Genomic DNA, 23629 nt, shown 5'->3' with positions numbered 1-23629 from the left:
CAAAACAAAAATTCGGAGTAGGAATTATAATCCATAGGGAAGAAATAAAAACTTTGAGGTTCACCAATGACATTGTAATTCTCTCAGAGACAGCAAAGGACCTGGAAGAGCAGCTGAACAGAATGGACATGGTCTTGAAAGGAGGATATAAGATGAACATCAACAAAAGCAAAATGAGGATAATGGAATGTAGTCGAATTAAATCGGGTGATGCTGCGGGAATTAGATTAGGAAATGAGACACTTAAAGAAGTAAATGAGTTTTGCTATTTGGGGAGCAAAATAGAGAGGATATAAAAGGTTGACTGCAATGGCAAGGAAAGCGTTTCTGGAGAAGAGAAATTTGTTAACATCGAATATAGATTTAAGTGTCAGGAAGTTGTTTCTGAAAGTATTTGTATGGAGTGTAGCCGTGTATGGAAGTGAAACGTGGAGGATAAATAGTTTAGACAAGAAGAGAATAGAAGCTTTCGAAATGTGGTGCTACAGAAGAATGCCGAAGATTAGATGGATAGATCACATAACTAATGAGGAGGTATTGAATAGAATTGGGGAGAAGAGAAATTTGTGGCACAACTTGGCTAGAAGAAGGGATCGGTTGGTAGGGCATATTCTGAGGCATCAAGGGATCACCAATTTAGAATTGGAGGGCGGCGTTTGGGGAAAAAAATCATATAGGGAGACCAAGAGATGAATACACTAAACAGATTCAGAAGGATGTAGGTTGCAGTAGCTACTGGGAGATGAAGAAGCTTGCACAGGATAGAGTAGCATGGAGAGCTGCATCAAACCAGTCTCTGGACTGAAGACCACAACAACAACAACATTCAGAATTTCAAAGAGTGCATTCCAGTTAACATTCTCAAAAGCTTTCTTTGAATCTAAAAATGCTACAAATGTAGACTTCCATTTCTTCAGTCAATATTATAATATTGTACATTCAGTATAGCCTCACATGTTCCTATGCTTCTCCACCCAAACTGATCTTTTCCAAGGTCAGTTTCTACCAGTTTTTCCATTTTTCTTGAAGTCTGAGAGTATTTTGTCCAATTAATATATCTTACGATATTTCTACAGTGTATCTTACCTCCAGGTGATACTTGTAGAATGAGTGTATTCACTATGTTACACCTCCTTTATATTCTTATTGTTGTCCTTCTTGCTACCCAGTCACACACCCCACTCAACATGAGCTCAACAGCTTGTGACTGAGAAGGAAGAGATGGGGAGTGATGAGAGTATACAGGAGGTGTGCAGTAATGAAGGCACTTATTCTACAACTATCACCTGAAGATTATGGCAAGGTATGCTGCCAAAATATGTTATGGAAACAACTGTACCTGCCTGGACACGCGAGAGCAGTATGAACAAAAACTATACTGTTGTTGAGGTGCAGAATCTTCATGACAATTTGGTAATGGCGTGTTAAAACAATTTTGATAATAAACAACCCTCTTCTGATTTGTGTGGCTCCTTTAACTGTGTTTTTAGAAATAATGGGATGTTAACAGTACTTTTTTTCACAGCAGTAGACAGACACCAGAAACTTCCAAATACATTGCGTAATGGTAAGACACAGAATATTTAAAATGCAAAACATTTCCAGTGGCAGAAAAGGACTTTGACCATAATTTATTAGTTATGAACAGCAGATTAAAACTAAAAAACTGCACGAATGCAGGAAATTAAAGAGACAGGAGATGGATAAGTTTAAATAACCTGGGGTTGTTGAGAGTTTCAATGAAAAAATTCAGACAACTATTGCCTGAAATGGAAGACAAATGGATAGCCTTGAGAGATGAAGGATCAAAGAGGCAAGGCCCAATGGAAACCCTTAGATAACAAATGAGACACTGAATGAAATTGACGAAAGTAAAAAAAAAAAAAAAAAAAAAAAAAAAAAAATCTAAGATTAAACAGACAAGAAAAAAAATTGAGACTGACAGTAAGTGAAAACTGGCGAAGCAGGATTGGTTGGACAAAAATGAAAGGCTTTAGAAGCATACTTGACTATAGGACATACTTGAAGGTAACACTATAGAAAGAGAAGAGGAAATAAATGAAGATATAGGAAGGGTGATATGATAAGCCCCGAAAACAATTTTGGCAGATCTCTGAAAGACTACATCCGGCTGGAAATCCGAGATCAATACTGTTGTGACAGTGCCACGACATTTAAAAGTGCCGCTACGTCAGTACGCGAACACGGCGATAGAGGCGCTCCGCAGCTCGGCCAAGCGCGGGAGCGCCACCTGGCTATGAACGGCGCCGGCCACATGTCACGGCACGGCAGTCGAATGACAGATACGGAGTTAGTAGTATGTAGCCCGCTAGTGTTTCTACTTGTGCATATCCACGCAAATTATTAGTGATTAAAGGTTATAACATTTTGGCGACGAGGTCGGATATTTTTTTTCCTGCGTTGTGGACTTGGGTGTTCGTGTCAGGGCAGACATGGAACAGTTTATGCAAGCGCTCATTGAACAACAAACACAGCTGACGGCTGATATTCAGGCGTTGTCGACGTCGCTTACTCATCGTCTGTCTTCCTCTTCTCCGCCTCCGTTCCCTCCTTACGACGAGGCCGCTGAAGACTGGGAGGATTATGAGAAACGTTTGCGGCAACACTTCTTGGCTTTCGGCGTTGTCGACGCTCCTATGTGTAAGTCGTTATTTCTATCTTGGATTTCCCCACGGATCTATCAGCTGCTCTCTCAGTTAGCCCCTCTGCGGGAACCTGCCTCTCTGTCCTTCCAAGAAATGTGTGAATTATTGTCTAACTATTACCGAAAAAACACCCACATCGTTGCTGCCCGCGTGGCGTTCTACCGGTGTCGTAAACAGCCCCATCAATCTTACCGGGCTTGGGCGGCGGAATTACACGGTCTGAGTAGGAAATGTCAGTTTGTCACGGACAGTCATCATGAGTCTTATGCTGATTCAATGGTTCGGGACGCTATTCTATGGCTTGCTCCTGATAAAGAAGTTCGGCAACGTGCCTTACAACTGCCAAACCCATCGTTGTCGGAAGTTCTCAGCATCACTCAATCTTTTGAAGTGTCTCACGCTGCTGGTGCGCAAATAGACGCGTGGTGTGATGTGGGCGCTGTACAGACCGCTTTCGACGCGGACAATTTGCCTGTTTCACAGGGGAACGACAATGTGGCGGCGGTTCACTCGCGTCAACAATGTCGCGTGGGGCCCCCACACTCGCAGCGAAAACAGCAACCACAGAAGCAGGTTCGTTCCGCATTTCCTTCTTGTCCACGTTGTTTCGTACAGCATGACAGGGCCGCGTGTCCAAAATGTTGGGCCACGTGTAATTCCTGTAGGAAAAAAGGCCACATTGCTTCTGTGTGTCAGTCCCCTAAAGCTCCTGTCGACGAGGACGAGGCATCGGACATGGATGTTAACTGTGTGCTTTCTCAAACAAATAAGTTGTTTGTTACTGTTCGTGATCTGGATAAAGACATTCGCATGCAAGTGGACACGGGCTCTGCAGTAACTCTCATTAATTCTCGCACGTATTTGGAGTTGGGCTCCCCTCCCTTGTCTCCCGTTACGCGAAATCTGCGAACTTATAATAAGCAGAAAATTCCTATCGTTGGCCAGTTTGATGCTTCCACTGCCTACAAGTCTGTTGTTAGGCCCCTCACGTTTTATGTGGTGGATCATGCGGGAACGGAAAACCTGTTCGGTTATGATGCTTTCCAGTTTTCGGGTTCTCCATTGATGATGATGTGCACCTCATATCTGAGGATATTCCGTATCAACAACTGGTTGGATTGTGTTCTGAATTCTCGTCCGTGTTCTCTGCTGGTCTGGGTCGGGCCAAGGATTTTGAAGCCCACATTACTCTTAAACCTACAGCTCGCCCTAAGTTTTTCCAGGCACGCCCTATTCCGATGGCGTTGCATGCGCCTGTCAAGGCTGAGATCGACAGGTTAACAGCTTCAGGGATTCTCCTTCCTGTTACCTCCAGCGAATGGGCATCGCCCATCGTGGTAGTTTCTAAGCCAAACGGGAGTCTGCGATTGTGCGGTGATTTTAAAGCCACTGTCAACGCTCAGAGCCTCATTGACACTTATCCTCTTCCCCGTCCTGAGGAGTTATTTACCAAGCTCGCTGGGGGCCAGTTCTTTTCCAAACTTGGCTTATCGGAGGTGTACCATCAGTTGCCATTGGATGCGTCTTCCAAGGAATTTCTCGTCATCAACACTCCTTGTGGGTTGTATCAGTACCAGCGGTTACCATTTGGCGTCGCTAGCGCGCCAGCCATTTTTCAGCGGTTTTTGGAACAGCTCACGGCTTCCGTTCCCGGCTGCATCAACTACCTGGATGACATTGTTGTCACGGGGGCCTCCACTGAGGAGCACCTTCGCAATTTGCGTTCACTGTTTCGGGTCCTGCATTCAGCTGGGTTGAAGTGCAATCTGGACAAGTCACAGTTTTTCCAACCCTCCATTGTGTATCTTGGTTTCCACTTGTCCCGTGAGGGTATACGTCCTCTACGACAGCACGTTGCGGCTATTACCGCTCTACCCCGGCCGTCTACGGTCAAAGAACTTCAGGCGTTTCTCGGCAAGGTTGCTTATTATCACAAATTCATTCCATCCGCGGCGGCAGTGGCTCATCCTCTGCATCAGCTGTTACGCAAAAACATTCCTTTCTGTTGGTCCGACGAGTCTGAGCAGGCTTTTGTCCGCCTGAAGGCTCATTTGCAGTCTGCGCCTTGTCTTGCCACATTCCGTCCAGGTCAGCACTTGGTTCTGGTGACTGACGCGTCACAGTATGGCCTAGGGGCTGTTCTCGCCCATCGGTATGAGGATGGGTCGGAACGACCCATCGCCTACGCTTCCAAGACCCTCAATGATGCCCAACGGCGTTACTCTCAAATCGAAAAGGAGGCGCTCGCTATCATTTATGCTCTAAAAAAGTTCAGCGGTTTTTTGTATGGTTCTAAGTTTCACCTCATCACCGACCACAAGCCGCTGGTCTCTCTGTTCAGCCCTTCGGCGTCGCTTCCGGATAAGGCAGCTCACCGCCTGCAACGTTGGGCCTTATACTTGTCTCGTTTTCACTATGAGATTCACTATCGCCCCACGGCCCAGCACGCCAACGCTGACACGTTGTCGCGTTTTCCGATGGGCCCCGACCCGGTTTTCGATCGAGATGAACTACTCTGTTTCCACATTGATAAGGAAGAACGTCGTGCGGTCGAGGGTTTTCCACTTACAGGTTCGCGGGTCGCGTCGGCTACTGCGCGGGACCCGGTCCTGCATCAGGTGATCGGTTTTGTTCAACGGGGTTGGCCGGGCAGGACCAAGGGCCGGGCATCGGATCCCCTTCGCAACTACCATGCCTTGCGCCTTCGTCTGTCTGTTTGTGAGGGTGCTGTTCTTCTGGCCACGGATGGCGCATCTCCATGGGTCGTGGTGCCAGCCTCTCTTCGCAAAGCTGTTCTCAAACTATTGCATGAAGGCCATTGGGGGATTTCTCGGACTAAGTCCCTGGCCCACAGGCACGTTTATTGGCCCGGTATTGATTCGGACATCGCCCACATGGTCGCTGCGTGTGATCAGTGTGTTCAACAACTGGCTGCACCTCGTACTATGCCCTCTCCGTGGCCTGATCCGGCGCAGCCATGGGAACGGGTGCACGCCGACTTTGCCGGCCCCTTCCTCGGCACTTATTGGCTACTGTTGATTGACGCCTTCTCAAAGTTTCCGTTTGTCGTTCGATGTCCGTCGCCCACCACAGCGGCGACGACGCTGGCTTTGTCCAAAATCTTTGCGCTAGAAGGTCTTCCATCCACGATTGTCATGGACAATGGCCCTCAGTTCTCTTCGCAGGCCTTCCGTGATTTTTGTACTGGACAAAGGATTCACCATGTTACAGCACCGCCCTTCCATCCGCAATCGAATGGGGAGGTCGAGTGCCTTGTTCGCACTTTCAAAAGCCAAATGAAAAAATTCCTTAGTGATTTTTCCACAGATGACGCTCTGTTGCAATTTCTGAGTTCTTATCGCTTCACGCCTCTGGGTGATCGCAGCCCTGCTGAACTCCTGCATGGCCGCCAACCGCGCACTCTACTGCACCTGCTTCACCCTGTCAGGCCTTGTACTGTGTCCCCTAGTGCGGGAAAATACCCGGTGGGCGCCGACGTGTGGGCACGGGGGTATGGATCTCACCCTAAATGGATTCCAGGGGTGGTCCAGGCTCTTCGCGGCCGCCGGCTTTGTGAAATACGTACGGACGATGGCATGGTTGTTCGCCATTACGACCAGATGCGCCCACGAGTGGTGGCCACGCCGGTGCCACCGCCCCTTCTTTCGTCTCCACCAGCCCGAGAAGCCAGTCCTGTCGCTGCTGCCGATCTTCCGGGCATGTTGCTGCCACCGACGTCGCTACCGCTTCCAGGTATGCCGGAACCGGCCCCAGTCGCGACACCGCCTTCTCCGGGACCCATCTCGCTGGAGCACACCCCCAGGTCCACGACACCTATGGATGCTGCTCCGGAGTTTTCACCCATCATCTCGTCCAGGAGGCACGTTCCACGCGCAAGCTTCCGTCCTGGACATTTTTGACCATACTCTCGTGTTTCTCCGCGGGATCTTCTCGGGGCCTCCCAAGAGGCCATGGATGTCTCCGCACTGTCCGTGTCTCCAAGGAAGTGAGTGTTTTTTTTTCAAGGGGGGAAAAGTGTTGTGACAGTGCCACGACATTTAAAAGTGCCGCTACGTCAGTATACGAACACGGCGATAGAGGTGCTCCGCAGCTCGGCCGAGCGCGGGAGCGCCACCTGGCTATGAACGGCGCCGGCCGCATGTCACGGCACGGCAGTCGAATGACAGATACGGAGTTAGTAGTAAGTAACCCGCTAGTGTTTCTACTTGTGCATAACCACGCAAATTATTAGTGATTAAAGGTTATAACAAATACAAACAGCTGATTGCCCAGGAAAGCTTAAGATCATGCAGTACAGATTTTCTTACTGGGCCTCACTCAGTCTGTTGTTTATTTCTGCAAACTATAAGACTTGTTGACACATTACTGACAACATACAGCTTAATTTATATACAGGAGACATTAATAATAATTTTTACTATTATATGAAAGCACTGAATATAAAACAATTATATTTACTAACATAAATCAGTAAGTACAAAATTGTAGAAATATGACACAGAATTTCTGGCCAGTACTTAACTTCAGAAGTGAAAATTTTAGTAATGTTGACGGATAAACATTAAAGTAGATACATTATACAACCTTTTGGAACTATTAGTTCCTTCCTTAGCAAGGAGAGAAATAGTCTTGGTAATATTATAACGGAAGAGTATATCACTCAAACACCAGGGCAAAAGTGACCACCTAAGTACAAGATTAGCTATAATATTTTATGAGCATGAAAAACTTGATTTCTCTACCTGTAGAACCCATATTTTGGAAATGATAAACTATAATCTTTACCTTATTCAAGTCTGAGACTATTTCACCTGTCTCATATACCTTTGACACCAGATGGAATAGTTTTTCATGGCTGGCTCTCCCAAGAAAGCAAATGTGAAAATTACCAATTTACCAGTTTAATAAGTCATGGTTGCAAAATACTAACATTGGTGAAAGCCGACCTTGGTGAATATCAGTTTGTATTTCGAAGAAATGAAGGAACACGTGAGGCAATACCGGCCCTACAATTTATCTTAGAAGATAGGTTAAGGAAAGGCACCTATGTTTACAACATTTGTAAACTTACAGAAAACTTTTGACAATGTTAACTAGAATGCTAGTCAAGGGGCACGAAAGAGAAGCAGCAGTGGACAAGGAAGTGAGACAGGGTTGCAGCCAATCCCCGAAGTTATTCAATCTGTACATGGAACAAACAGTAAATGAGACCAAAGAAAAATTTGGAGTAGGAATTAAAATACAGGGAGAAGAAATAAAACCTTTGAGGTCTGTCAATGAAATTGTAATTCTGTCAGAGGCAGTAACATACATGGAAGAGCAGTCGAATGGAATGGATAGTGTCCTGAAAGGATGATATCAACAAGAGCAAAACATGGATAATGGAATGTAGTTGAATTAAATCAGGTAATGCTAAGAGAATTAGATCACAAAACGAGACACTTACAGCAGTAGATGAGCTTTGCTGTTTTGGCAGCAAAAAACTGGTGATGGTTGAAGAACAGAGGATATAAAATGCAGATTGGCAATGGCAAGAAAGGCATTTCTGAAGAAGAGAAATTTGTTAACATCAAATATACAGCATTAGGAAGTCTTTCCTGAAGGTATTTGTTTTAAGTGTTGCCATATATGCAAGTGATGCATGCACAATAAACAGCTTTGACAAAAAGAGAAGGAAGCTTTCAAAATGCGATGCTAAGAAGAATTTTGAAGATCAGGTGGGTCAATCACATAATGTATGAGTAGGTATTGAATAGAACTGGGAAGAAAAGAAATTTGACCAAATTGATTGAAAAGGCACATTCTGAGACATCAAGAATCACCTGTTTAATACTGCAGGGAAGAGGGGGAGGGGAGGGGGGGGGGGGGGATGAAGCATCTCGCACAGGATAGAGTGGCATGGAGAGCTGCATCAAATCAGTCCTCGGACTGAAGACCAAAACAACAACAATTTTTACTTATAAATAAAACATGTATTGTAAATGGCAATCAAACATGTCAAATGCTTTCTGGATCTTATTTCGTAAGGTATTAGCTGTAGCTCACATAGTCAATGAGGAATCATTTGTGTTCAAAGAAAGATTTCATATGCAAGTACAAAACACTTTGCAAAACTCCACAATAAACGGATATAAGCAAAACAGTTTTTTTAGTCCTGTATGTCAGACCTAACAGACTTCAATTTTATGCCAACCACAGGACATGCGATGTTGCTCCAAGGACCTGCGGTAAACGCCAGTTTGAAGAGAATCCTACTTTTTGTTTTTATCAAAAGACTTCAGTTACTTTTCAGTTCTGCATATAACTATTTCCGTCTTTTATTAGCAAATTATTGCATTGTCTTTAACAATTTAAAATTAGCTCGGTTTTCTTCAGTTTCAACTTTAAAAGACAGGATTTGTAATTTCGGTCTCTGATTTGCCACAATACATCCAGGCAGCAAATGTATAGAGAGATGTTAAGAATCATTTTTTTATTAATTTCTTTACAAAAGTCAAAGCTAAATGTTCTCCAATAGTTCAATGCACAGAATGTTGATTCTTGCAAACATATTCTTATAATAATTTTATTTTGTTTAACATGAGTTTGTGATGTAACTATGAGGGTAAGGTGAAAGATTCTTAGTGAAATATACTTTTTGTTGTTGTCAGATATATTTTTCAACATAGCTAACTTTTAGGTTGATATAGGCTGTCCAAAAACTATCAGTGTGGGAACTGGTGAAAAATCGAGGGTGTCAAATCTGATGAAAAGGGCTGATACTCCAAAAATTCATTAATTAAATGTAAGTAAATTTTCCAGTGTTACTAGGTCAAATTTCTTAATGTTTTCATCTGTGGTTGCAGCTGTGGGAGATCCTCCGCAAGGATCACCTTCAACAGAAATATGGCCACAGTTAAATTTTGATACCTTTCTTTTAACTGTTGAAAATATAGGTGAAATCTTCACCAACTTTAAATTAATTTCCATTCCATTGGCAATAAATCATCCAATACAAATTTATCATGAGGGAGCAGTTTTCAGTTTATCTATTTATACACACAGATGGCCGTACCGTAGGTGCAACCACAACGGAGGGGTATCTGTTGAGAGGCCAGACAAACATGTGGTTCCTGAAGAGGGGCAGCAGCCTTTTCAGTAGTTGCAGGGGCAACAGTCTGGATGATTGACTGATCTGGCCTTGTAACATTAACCAAAACGGCCTTGCTGTGCTGGTACTGCGAACGGCTGAAAGCAAGGGGAAATTACAGCCGTAATTTTTCCCGAGGACATGCAGCTTTACTGTATGATTAAATGATGATGGCATCCTCTTGGGTAAAATATTCCGGAGGTAAAATAGTCCCCCATTCGGATCTCCGGGTGGGGACTACTCAAGAGGACATCGTTATCAGGAGAAAGAAAACTGGCATTCTACGGATCGGAGCGTGGAATGTCAGATCCCTTAATCGAGCAGGTAGGTTAGAAAATTTAAAAAGGGAAATGGATAGGTTAAAGTTAGATATAGTGGGAATTAGTGAAGTTCAGTGGCAGGAGGAACAAGACTTTTGGTCAGGTGATTACAGGGTTATAAATACAAAATCAAATAGGGGTAATGCAGGAGTAGGTTTAATAATGAATAAAAAAATAGGAGTGCGGGTTAGCTACTACAAACAGCATAGTGAACGCATTATTGTGGCCAAGATAGACACAAAGCCCATGCCTACTATAGTAGTACAGGTTTATATGCCAACTAGCTCTGCAGATGATGAAGAAATTGATGAAATGTATGACGAGATAAAAGAAATTATTCAGGTAGTGAAGGGAGATGAAAATTTAATAGTCATGGGTGACTGGAATTCGTCAGTAGGAAAAGGGAGAGAAGGAAACATAGTAAGTGAATATGGATTGGGGGGAAGAAATGAAAGAGGAAGCCGCCTTGTAGAATTTTGCACAGAGCATAACTTAATCATAGCTAACACTTGGTTCAAGAATCATAAAAGAAGGTTGTATACCTGGAAGAATCCTGGAGATACTAAAAGGTATCAGATAGATTATATAATGGTAAGACAGAGATTTAGGAACCAGGTTTTAAATTGTAAGACATTTCCAGGGGCAGATGTGGATTCTGACCACAATCTATTGGTTATGAACTGCAGATTGAAACTGAAGAAACTGCAAAAAGGTGGGAATTTAAGGAGATGGGACATGGATAAACTGAAAGAACCAGAGGTTGTAGAGAGTTTCAGGGAGAGCATAAGGGAACAATTGACAGGAATGGGGGAAAGAAATACAGTACAAGAAGAATGGGTAGCTCTGAGGGATGAAGTAGTGAAGGCAGCAGAGGATCAAGTAGGTAAAAAGACGAGGGCTAATAGAAATCCTTGGGTAACAGAAGAAATATTGAATTTAATTGATGAAAGGAGAAAATATAAAAATGCAGTAAATGAAGCAGGCAAAAAGGAATACATTCGTCTAAAAAATGAGATTGACAGGAAGTGCAAAATGGCTAAGCAGGCATGGCTAGAGGACAAATGTAAGGATGTAGAGGCTTGTCTCACTAGGGGTAAGATAGATACTGCCTACAGGAAAATTAAAGAGACCTTTGGAGAGAAGAGAACCACTTGTATGAACAACAAGAGCTCAGATGGCAACCCAGTTCTAAGTAAAGAAGGGAAGGCAGAAAGGTGGAAGGAGTATATAGAGGGTTTATACAAGGGCGATGCACTTGAGGACAATATTATGGAAATGGAAGAGGATGTAGATGAAGATGAAATGGGAGATAAGATACTGCGTGAAGAGTTTGACAGAGCACTGAAAGACCTGAGTCGAAACAAGGCCCCGGGAGTAGACAACATTCCATTAGAACTACTGATGGCCTTGGGAGAGCCAGTCATGACAAAACTCTACCATCTGGTGAGCAAGATGCATGAGACAGGCGAAATACCCACAGACTTCAAGAAGAATATAATAATTCCAATCCCAAAGAAAGCAGGTGTTGACAGATGTGAAAATTACCGAACTATCAGTTTAATAAGTCACAGCTGCAAAATACTAACGCGAATTCTTTACAGACGAATGGAAAAACTGGTAGAAGCGGACCTTGGGGAAGATCAGTTTGGATTTCGTAGAAATGTTGGAACACGTGAGGCAATACTAACCTTACAACTTATCTTAGAAGAAAGATTAAGAAAAGGCAAACGTACGTTTCTAGCATTTGTAGACTTAGAGAAAGCTTTTGACAACGTTAACTGGAATACCCTCTTTCAAATTCTGAAGGTGGCAGGGGTAAAATACAAGGAGCGAAAGGCTATTTACAATTTGTACAGAAACCAGATGGCAGTTATAAGAGTCGAGGGGCATGAAAGGGAAGCAGTGGTTGGGAAAGGAGTGAGACAGGGTTGTAGCCTCTCCCCGATGTTATTCAATCTGTATATTGAGCAAGCAGTAAAGGAAACAAAAGAAAAATTCGGAGTAGGTATTAAAATTCATGGAGAAGAAGTAAAAACTTTGAGGTTCGCCGATGACATTGTAATTCTGTCAGAGACAGCAAAGGACTTGGAAGAGCAGTTGAACGGAATGGACAGTGTCTTGAAAGGTGGATATAAGATGAACATCAACAAAAGCAAAACGAGGATAATGGAATGTAGTCAAATTAAATCGTGTGATGCTGAGGGGATTAGATTAGGAAATGAGACACTTAAAGTAGTAAAGGAGTTTTGCTATTTAGGGAGTAAAATAACTGATGATGGTCGAAGTAGAGAGGATATAAAATGTAGACTGGCAATGGCAAGGAAATCGTTTCTGAAGAAGAGAAATTTGTTAACATCGAGTATAGATTTAGGTGTCAGGAAGTCGTTTATGAAAGTATTTGTATGGAGTGTAGCCATGTATGGAAGTGAAACATGGACGATAAATAGTTTGGACAAGAAGAGAATAGAAGCTTTCGAAATGTGGTGCTACAGAAGAATGCTGAAGATTAGATGGGTAGATCACATAACTAATGAGGAGGTACTGAATAGGATTGGGGAGAAGAGGAGTTTGTGGCACAACTTGACTAGAAGAAGGAATCGGTTGGTAGGACATGTTCTGAGGCATCAAGGGATCACAAATTTAGTATTGGAGGGCAGCGTGGAGGGTAAAAATCGTAGAGCGAGACCAAGAGATGAATACACCAAGCAGATTCAAAAGGATGTAGGTTGCAGTAGGTACTGGGAGATGAATAGGCTTGCACAGGATAGAGTGGCTTGGAGAGCTGCATCAAACCAGTCTCAGGACTGAAGACCACTACAACAACAACAACACACATGAATACTTTACATCACTGAATAAAGAAAACTAATCCAGATGTCAAGTGTTGGTTGAGTGTGAGTTTTTGGACAAAATGTACCAGTACGAGGAAGAAGAGAGTAGTAGAAAAAAAGAACTGATTCATCAATTCAAGTGGGACCTAAGTTCTGCTGTACAGTCCAGGTTTGTCTCCAAGTGACTTCCATGCACATGAAGAGGGCTTGGGTATAATTCTGTGACTGACAAATAACTTCAAGATGCTAGTCTCATGCTGGCTGCAATCTCAGGCGGCAAATTTTATGCAAAGGGAACTTTCCAATACATTAAAAGACATTATAAATACTTAAATCCGAATGATGACTATGTAGCAAAGTAATACAAATCTGAAATTTAAGATTTTTCTAATAAAATTGCTTTAATTATTTCAGGATTTTATTTACAGGGATGTTACTTTTTAGATAGTGTGATATTCCTGGCTGTGGCCACCAGTACTTTATTTTGCTAGAAGCTAGCCTTGATACAGTTTGATACATATGAAGTAACCTATGGTACAAAAGTTGAGTGAGGTACAAGCGACAGATGGTACAGAATGTACCAGTCCCATGGGAGAGTCTGCCAGTTGTACTGAATTTGCTTGTGATTGGTCGGCACATTTGGGTGCTAGGTGCCAAAACGCCTAACTTCTCTTATTAATTATTTATATAATTTTCATTGCATTTACCCAGTTTTTAGTATGACAATACCTCATGGTTACCTTACGAGTCAATCGTTTCTGTTTAATAAATTTCACTTATTTTGAGAAACATAAGAGCAACGATATTGCAACGGAAGTGCGTCAGACACCTTTGGGTCGCTTTGGCGCACCTGGGAGATGAAGTACTTCGGCTGCGCTAGTCATGCTGTTTTGGGTATTCTGGAGGGCCCAACAAGTATCTCTGTTTTGGACATCCTAGAGGGTCGGACACGTATTTCAGTATCGTTCGTTACTTAGATGTCAGTAGAAATAGTCACTCTGTTTTGGATGTTCTTCAGAGCCGGACATGTTATACTCTTTATCAGGCATAACTTAGTTGTGAGTTAGTATGTAGTACTCACTCTGTCTAGTGCGTACTGAAGAGCCATGTTGAGCGTTGTAAGACAGTGTACGTGTGTGAATATTTGAATAATATCCCAACTGGATACATTAATGAAAAGTGTCGCCTACCATCATTGTCAATACTACAGAATTTGCCCTCTGTAGATACAGAGAGTAACTTGGGCAACTGGCATCCCGCAAAAAGTACAATCACAGGTTTTAATTGACAGCGTAGCAGCATCTGCCAAAGAAGATCCCATGACCAACGAGCTGTCTTCTGCGCTGGGGACACAATTTTGGAAGACGGCTGGTAGGTTAAAGAATGGTCAGGAACTCTTGTTGAATTACTCCAGATCTGTCCAGCTTCCAGATCTGACTTCCAAAGATACTCATAATTTATAACAGTCCATGATATTCTATCACATGCCATTCTCTTTACACATTCATACCTCTTGAGACCTGCTGATTCTATCTGTTCTCGTAAGGTCATTTTCTTTACTATCTCCTTGATCTCTACAATTATTACTGTGTCTATTCTTGTTACTCCAAATCTGCTTCTGCAAAATTTCATTTCACATGCTTGAATCTTACTTCAACCAGTTTTCTTCATTCTTCAGTTTACAAAAGCATTTGTAACGATAGCAAAACAGTGGGATAAATAGTATTCCATTGATTTGCCATGGGTCATCTTTCTTGCACACCAAACTCCTGGACACTTTTCAGAAATGATACTGTTATGTTGTTCTCTTACTGACTTTCTCACAATTTCTTCTACTTGTTTCCACTACACATCCAATATATTTGAAGCCATCAGCATTATTTTTCAGCTGTTCTGCTATCAATGCAAGGCCTGCGCTAATCCTCTACATCTTTCTACTCATAATCATGATTTCATTCTTCCTTATTATTCCAACCACCTCTTCGCATTCATCTTACTCCACCTGAATTTCATATTTCTTATTTCTCCAATTTGTAGCTGTGAAGGCTATCCTGAAAATAACCATTGTTTTGAAATAAAACATCAACAATATGGAAAAACCAAATTTTATTACATACATTTTAAAGGTACAGTCTTCAGGTATTTTTCTATATATCTGCCATTCAAATGGAGGCACTTATATCGTGGCACAAGTTTTTTAATATCACCTCTGTAGAAATCTGCCACCTGCAATTGCAACCATTGGTTTATATCGGCATGCAGTTGCACATCAGTATCAAAGTGTTGTGTAGTGAGCCATGTCTTCATTGGTGGGAGGAGGTGACAGTTGCTTGGCACCAAATACGGACTGTATGGTGGGTGATCAAACATCGCCCATGCATAAGGCCATAGGAGCTCTCGGGTACAACTAGTCGTATGTGGATGTGCGTTGTTATGAAAAAAACAAAATTTTTGTGCTAAATTTTGCCCGATGCTTCTTTTATGTCGTCACCCGCCTTAACTTCATCAGTGTCATAATCATGAAATGATGATTTTCACAAATTTTATTGTTGATTTTTCTCAACAGTTCATCAGTCAGAAAGCTAGGCCTACCATTGCAGTCCTCATAGTGATAAATGATATCACCATTTTTAAAATCAATGTACCATTGCCTCACTTGACTTTCACTCATTATTCCTTTTCCATCCTTATCACACAGATTGTGATACATTTCAATTGGTTTGCAGTTTTTTGCCAACAAGAACCTAACCAGAGAAGGCATCTCACAAGTGCACATATTTTATAACACATCACAGAAAGCAAATCAGCAGAGATGCAAACCGCACGCTACCATTGCTGGATGTATACTGAATCGTGGAAAGTTATGGCACCAGGATGGCAGCTGTGGCCCTGCCAACTGCTGCAACAGACTAAAAATGTCTGTTGCTTTCTGGATAGTTCTCATATTTTGTAACATGATCTGATTTTATGTACTGATCTGATTCCAGTACCCACAATAACTGTGTCATAAAGACTAGAACTGCTTGTTTCCAAAAGATTACAGATGTTATAAATTTCTATGCATGCTCAAGACTAGTAATTTCACACAAATAAACCTTAAACAATTTTTATGTCTACTTACCAAAGCCCATTACAACAAATAACATTTCTATCGCTGGTGACGAAGTCCCATGTTTGCAATGTACACTTCTGTGGCTGGTACAAAGTTTGCATATTTATGACATCACATTTCTGTTAGCAATGAGGTTCTACATTTGCAATGTTCCATTGTCTGTCATTAGCATCAAGGTTCTCAGACAATTTGAACAGATCTTTACGCAGCTGCACATGTAGACATTGCTTTTTTTCCATCATTCTTTCCATATTCTTGATGCACTAATGTGTGACTCTCATTACAGTATGTCTGGCATACCTCCAACTCAGCATCCCTTGTTCTGGTTTTGTTGCTATGCCTGCACCACGCACAGCTAACCATACAATGGAAAACCTTTCCGGCAAGACACGCCCTGTGCCGCCTCCATCTGGATGGCTCTCCAGAACTCATCAAGCAAGTGGCACCATATGTCATCGCTGGGGCACCTGCAGGGTCAGCCTCTTCCAGACACCACTGCTGCAGTTCTCTAATTCTGGTCTCTGCCAGCCTCCCTGGCTCTCTGAAGTAACATCTATTCCTCATCCCTTAACCAAGTTCCAACTCTATGCTTCTTTTCTTTCTGCTCAACCGCACACTTTGGCAGGTTGAAGCACAGCAGACTCTTGTGGTGCTCCAGCCTCTTCTTTCCATGCTCCTCCATATAGGCTCCTCTGGTGGCTTTGCACATAATGGTATTCTCTGGTGCTGTACTCCCTTGCTTCCACGCTCCTATACATTGGATCTTCTGCCAGCTTTGCACACAATGGATTCCTGTGGTGCTCACCCTATTCCATCTGTGCTCCTCCCTTGCTGTCCCTCTCTCACTTTCAATGGCTCTGCGCCATCAGCCCTGTTGCGATGAGCTACCCTGTATCTGCTTTTTCTTTTCAATCTTGCTCTGCCCACTCCAGGTCACACCTGGACAGTCCACGATCTCATCAGTCGCCGAGTCCTGCATGACAGGGACCAGACTGCAGCTACCATGAGCTCCCTGCGCCTTGGGATACCCCTGTGTCTGCCTGGGGGATGCACTTCTACCATGTGGACACCTGTCAGTGCTGCAGTACCCAGCATCATGTGGGCACAGCTCTCTCTCCACAGGGGTGCGGGGGCAAGTTCTATGTACTAGTTCCACAATGCACCACAGTCACAGCATGCCAGTGCAAAGACGTACCACTGTCACAACATGCCACTACAAAGACATACTACCGACACAACATGCCACAGCAATGATGTGCCATTGTCACAATGATTCCACCATCTTTTTCCATTATGGAGAAGGGGATGCAAGATCTTCAGCTTTCATCAAGATGGCTCTGCATCTCTCATTTTCAAGGAGAAAGGTATGCCGCTTCTGCGGCGATTTGCTGACCACTTTGGCAACCCGACATACACCCGCCTCTGGTTGCTTGAGGGCTCCAGGCTTCCGCTGGAACTTTACTAACTTAATTGAAAAGCTGTTGCACTGTGAAGTTAACATTAGGGAAAATTATTGTTTTTTCAACTACATCTCAATTATTCGGTAGTTCAGTTGTTTTACCAGTAGACCGTCTAATTTTGTAAGATGATTCCACAGATAGCTGGTTCAAATCTGACCCAAAAGAACATTTTAACTTACTTGTAAAAAGACTCAATAGTCCTCTCATATAAAAATCTAATCACAATTACAAAACTGCACCACGCTGGTCAGAAACAGAATATCATTGTTCTTCCCTTACTATTTACAAGTAATTACATTTGCAATTGCTATTCACACACTTCACATTCAAATAAATATTTTCTAGTTAATGTGACCATACCCTTTATACTTGATTAGAAATAATGTTTTTTATCTTTATACTATCCAGCTAAAATACTTATTGTTTCAACTTTCACAGTTTTATCATCTTACATAAAGATGAAGTAAGTCTACTTCAGACACCAACGTTAGTTTACACTCACAAACATCACAGCCCTTAATGTTTATGTTACCTGTGTGCTGTATATGCTTTATACCTCTCAGTATAACCTTATCATCGTACACCTCATTGTACTGTGGGCGAATGGTGATATCTTCACTATTAGCAATGGTTTCCAAAAAACGAGAATTGTTTGTTCACATAGTAAATGCATTTAACTTCTGTTGTCCATTTCTCAGACTAAGACTAAAGTAAAGCTAAATATAATATATCCCACAACTAAAACAACTGCTACAAACAGCTCTTGCTAACTCTTATTTCTGAATTATGTGTAAAACTTTTAAAAATATATGACCCATCCAGGGAGCAGTATCTCTGCTGAGTGTCTTCTATAGAGGAAATCAGCACTACATTTTGCCAAGAATAATTTTGTTGTGCTTTGGGTCATAGCGCATGACTGATAGTCGACAATCTAGTTACAATACATGGGGATCCATTTGCAAAAGTTCTACAATTCCTTCGCTTTGACCGAGTTTCATAATATTGCAGGGAGCAGGGAAAAGAATGTCCATCGTCGCAGATATCGTTGCTCTAAACGGGTGTAACATAAGCGCATCAACTTTTTCAAGGCTTGCACTATCAGCGTTCACAGAATTCCTTTCTACTACTACTTAAAAGTTGTAATTGTTTTTTCCATTGTATAGCTTCATCTTACTCCTAATCTACGACGTTTCTAGAGCATCCGCCAATAAAGGAGCATTTTCGATCATGTGACCAGATCTTGATATTTAATTATTTTTAAATTTTAATTACATAAAAATAACAGATATTTTGTGAGAATACTGACTGTAAATGCTATTTAAATTTTGTAATCAAACAGAATAACAACAATCCAATCCATATTTTTAACACAGGAAAATAGCATATTGTTCACAGCAACATCATCAATAACCCCCGTTCTTTGTGTACTTGGGAGCCAGCACTTCTTCACGCACCAAACACCAATGACCCCAGAAATGGTTTGTGTGAGTTACAACACTGCAGACCTCAAATCCCTCCTACACAACAAAGCAGTGACACGGTGTTGGTATTAATTACCTCTTACAACATAGAAAAAACCAACATCACTTCAGCAAAGGATAAAATTGTGTGTGGAGATATAACCTCTCATAAATGTTAAATGTGAATACTTGGAGTCATTAGTGCCAGGCTTACTCCTCTAAGTAAAGGTTTTCCTACAGCTGAATAGTGTTCTGAAATGAAGTGTCATATTTATAAAAATATACCATTATTCATTTTTCTATTACGTCATAAGGTTTATCTGATTGCTGTGTGCAGCACATAACCAAAATAATGTATTTATGAATATTATGCCACTTAGCTCAGAAGTCACACTACCAAATGAGATGTCAAATATGATAAAAACACTTAAGCTAACCATTCAATATCATTTTCTTTTTAACTCGTTTGGGCCATCTGTGGATCATAAGTGCTTGCGTTTTTGTTGTGCTGTTGTCACCTGCCATTTCTGGTGTTCTAGGTTAAATTTAGTAGTTGTTTTTTCGTTAGCATCTTGTGCTCAGTATTCCTTCATTTTCCTGCTCAATTCTGTCTTTGTGTTCCTTGGAGCATTTCCTGTTTCATTGTGGCTAACTTCCATTAGGAACGTTAGAAAGGGTTCAGTTTTAATAGCTAAATGGTAGTCACCCCTGTTAGTCATTAAGTTCTGCCTAATATTAAGTTCTGCAAGGTTTTTCTCTATTTGCTTGATTTACAGGGATACAATGATTTTACCACTGTTGGCTACTTTGAAGATCTTATAGGACAGCCGATGAATGTCCATTCTGCACAGATGATCACAGAAAGCCAGTAATATTCTTCTGATGACATTGGTAAGGTTTTCTTTGAGCTTGTGGAGTTCATGATTAGATTTGTACCATCGTCTCCCATCTGGTAGGGTCCTTGGCTCCACTACCCTTTGCAGGAACTCTTTTTCATATAATTTAATTCTTATTGGGATCTTCTTGGTTAGGAATAAGTACTCTGCCACATAGAGGACTGACAGTCTGACTACTGTGTTACAGTGTATTAGTTTGAGATTTGTTGATAGATGTTTAGAGGCGTACATTTTTCTGCAAGCATAAGATGCCCTATATATTTTGATTTTTCTTTGTTAGAGAATTACAATTTTACTGAGATAATCTGAAATCCATTCTCGACAGTACGTTTTGGTTTCGGCTCTCTTGATATGCTTGATAGCACTGGTTCTCATTATTCTACAGTAATGAATCCACTCTTTCCAATGTTGATCAACAGATCTATTTTCTCTGTTATTAAATGCAGTGCTTGGAGTTACAGGGCAGCCCCTAGCATCTCGTTTGCTACATAAATCAGGTTGCGGACTCCTTATGAGAGAAGAACATTTGGGAGCTGAGCAGAACACATTACTGATACTACCATTTGATCAAATAAGGTGGAGGATTGCCACTAAAACCCTTTTCTGATTTACTCTTTTGGGTGTCAATTAATTCAAAACACAACATATTCTACATGTTTGTGTGATAACGGGAAATACTGTCAGAGGTTTGTCCAGCCATGTGTAGGACATCAAATGAAGTACAGCAATAGGGAGGAACATGCAATAGTGAAGAGAATAATTTCTAACAACTGAAAATACAGAAAAAGTGCAAGTTAAAAAAGCAATGAAATGTGTATTAGTTACTTTACACTCTCAAGAAATTTTTTGCTTTCGTGTTTCCCACTCTTTCTTCAAACTGTCTAGTATGCTTGTCTCATACTAAGTATTCATAAAAAATGCTAAATTTTAAATCATGCACACTAACCAAAACTAATAAAATGTTTACAAAATCAAATGTTAAAAGAGCAAGTTGGCCATTTTGAAAGGAAACAAGGTTTTCCTTTCAATAATATTGCGCTAATCTATATCACATTAAACTTCCTGTGTAATAATTGGCACAAGCAGCATGTAACACTGGAAACTGCGATAATTTTTTACCTATGAAGGTCATGCACTTAACTAAGCAATAATGTGAGTTAGTGGCATGCATGGTTAACTATGTAACACAAATTAATTTCATATCAAATTTTAAATAAACAGAAGTGGGAAAATTAGAGTTGTGAAGCATATGATGGTGGCAGTTATACTGAATATTTAGAAGATTCATTAGGTGAGAAGCAATGAAGGGATCAAGAGCATTATATCCATGCTATTACACAAGCAAGATCACAGTATGGAACTGTTACTAACCAGCAGGTTGAATAGGTTCATCACTTGATTCTGCATCTCCGGTCTGAGCGTTGGAGGTAGACAAAACTGAAAGTACCATGCCTAATGTTACCTTCAATCTTCAGTGAAATTACAGAAGCTATTTATAATATGAATATTTCATGAAATATTTATCTCTTGTCTTGTGGCAGTAACACAAATTTATAGTATATAATAAGCATTGTCCCACAGTAAGATTAAGAATATAAAATAAAAACTTCAGGACTTAGCTGATGTGTGCCACAGCAAGGGCTGTCAGTATGTATATTTAATATGTTCATTGATTTCACAGAGAAGGTATATGATTAGAAACATAATCTTGTTTTAGGGAATGATTCGTATATAACACAGCAATAACACTGACAACCCATGCACCTGATTTTACGAAATAAATTGAACCTAAAGAACATCTCTACAGAAATTTGAGCATAATAGACGCCAGAATGACATAAGATGATACCAGATAACCATAACTACAAGTAATATCAATTACACTCATACCGTATGATTATAACATTAACATATAAAATGCTCACTCAGTGTTACCAATCTAACAGAAGACTACCAGTCAAAATTACTTTCTTGAATTCAACTACAGCAAAAATACAATTTACACCAAATTACAGCCCAGTTATCCCACAAATACAGTAGAACAACAAGAAAGAAATACACTCATCTGTTTATACTCCTTCATTCCACACAATAGCTAAAAAAAGAGAATAGTGCAAACACATGTAAGTAAAAATCAGAGAAATATTACATACAAAAGTCTTCTGACCACAATCTAAAATAAAAGAGTTCCTCAACATACCAGGGATATACAATGAATGTGGCCACCAATATATCAGAGAAATGCAGCACTGTATCTCAAAATACTGTGGAGAACACACCAGGTGAGTGATGAACAAATCAGGGCTGGGACATACAGAGAAATCAGCAGTGGCAGAGCACACTTTTAACTTTGAGAACGCCACATTGCTATGGTGAGCAACAGTACTAGGGCACCATTATTAAGGAATCCTTAGAAGTACAGATTCCAGCAATGTCCAGATGCAAGGTGCATCTGGAATGCCCATGCAGAAATTGAAGCACAGCCTCCAGCCGACCTGCCATTCCCATTACTGCACCCCCACCCTCTCCCAAGTGTACCAGCAACAAAGGACCCTGCTGCTCACACCCATATGGAAGAGGCACACCACTAGTAAAAATACTGGAACCTATGCAAATCTTGACAGTTCACCAGAAGATGATGAGTGTGATGATCATCGAAATGTTACGGTATCTTAACACTATTACCCGGCTGGAAAACAGAGCATGTGATCAGTAGCATACAACAGGAAAGTCAGTATTCACACTATTCTCAATGCTCATCTGAAACATCTGAAGCATTTGAAAACATTTCACATGATGAGGATTATTACATGCACACAACTTTAAATTATTTGAGTGCTGTGTATATCCTGTTTCTAAAAGTGCTTTTGTCATCCTGTGTCAGCATTCAGTGATACATGTATAAATTGAGGCAGTGCACCAGTAAAATTTTGAATAAGTTGGAGCACACTTTGAATAAGTTGGAACACACTTACTTGCACTTCTTTTACTTCTGTATCCTATTGTAACACTCTAAAAATCTATAGAACAATGGAAAATCCAGGATGGAATGTAACAGGATAGTTGCTACTCACCACAAAGCGGAGATGCTGAGTCGCAGAAAGGCACAACAAAAAGACTGTCGGAAAGTCAGCTTTCGGCCTACAAGGCCTTTGTCAAAAAAAGACAACACACACACACACACACACAGATATATGCATGCACGCGCGGGTGCACCTACGTAAACGCAACTCTCACGCACTGGGTTGCGTTTGCCTGTGTGTGTGTGTGTGTGTGTGTGTGTGTGTGTGTGTGTGTGTAATTTTGACAAAGTCCTTAGAGTCTTTTTGTTGTGCCTTTCTGCGACTCAGCATCTCCGCTATATGGTGACTAGCAACTCACCTTTTCATTATACTGTTAAAACTAGAGACATTTCTTTCTGGTTTACTCTACTTAAAAAAAAAAAAGAAAAAAAATTGCAAGAAGGAGTTGGAAGAACTTTGTTTCACAACAGTCAAACTAAACTTGCAACAGCTTGCTGAGACTACATTCAGCTTTATATGTAACTTGAAGGCTCTGTAGTAGACTCTGAAAAGGTGGCTATGTTATATTGCAGGTGTCAGCAGAAAGAGAAAAATGTCATTTTCTGCACTGGAAAAGAGAAATAAAGGTTTGAAATTTCAAATCCAAAAATATGTCCTTTCCAGAAGCTGAAACATTCTTGACCTCTATGTGATGCAATATAGCGAAACATG

The 23629-nt window shown here is 41.3% G+C and overlaps 1 protein-coding gene across 2 annotated transcripts in view; it reads right to left on the bottom strand.

Moving 5' to 3' along the window:
• Nucleotides 1–23629, bottom strand: part of LOC126203349 (peregrin) — a 266717-nt gene that overhangs the window by 92583 nt on the left and 150505 nt on the right. For both annotated transcript variants that reach the window (XM_049937638.1, XM_049937639.1), the window contains exon 15: nt 21267–21332. In XM_049937638.1, the coding sequence (XP_049793595.1) occupies nt 21267–21332 (66 nt within the window). The remainder of the gene's footprint in view (nt 1–21266; nt 21333–23629) is intronic.

This window comes from Schistocerca nitens, chromosome 9 (assembly GCF_023898315.1).
Source record: "Schistocerca nitens isolate TAMUIC-IGC-003100 chromosome 9, iqSchNite1.1, whole genome shotgun sequence".
NCBI classification, from domain to species: Eukaryota; Metazoa; Arthropoda; class Insecta; order Orthoptera; family Acrididae; genus Schistocerca; species Schistocerca nitens.
Note: the sequence above shows the minus strand (reverse complement) of the source record. Positions and strands in the feature narration are given on the sequence as shown.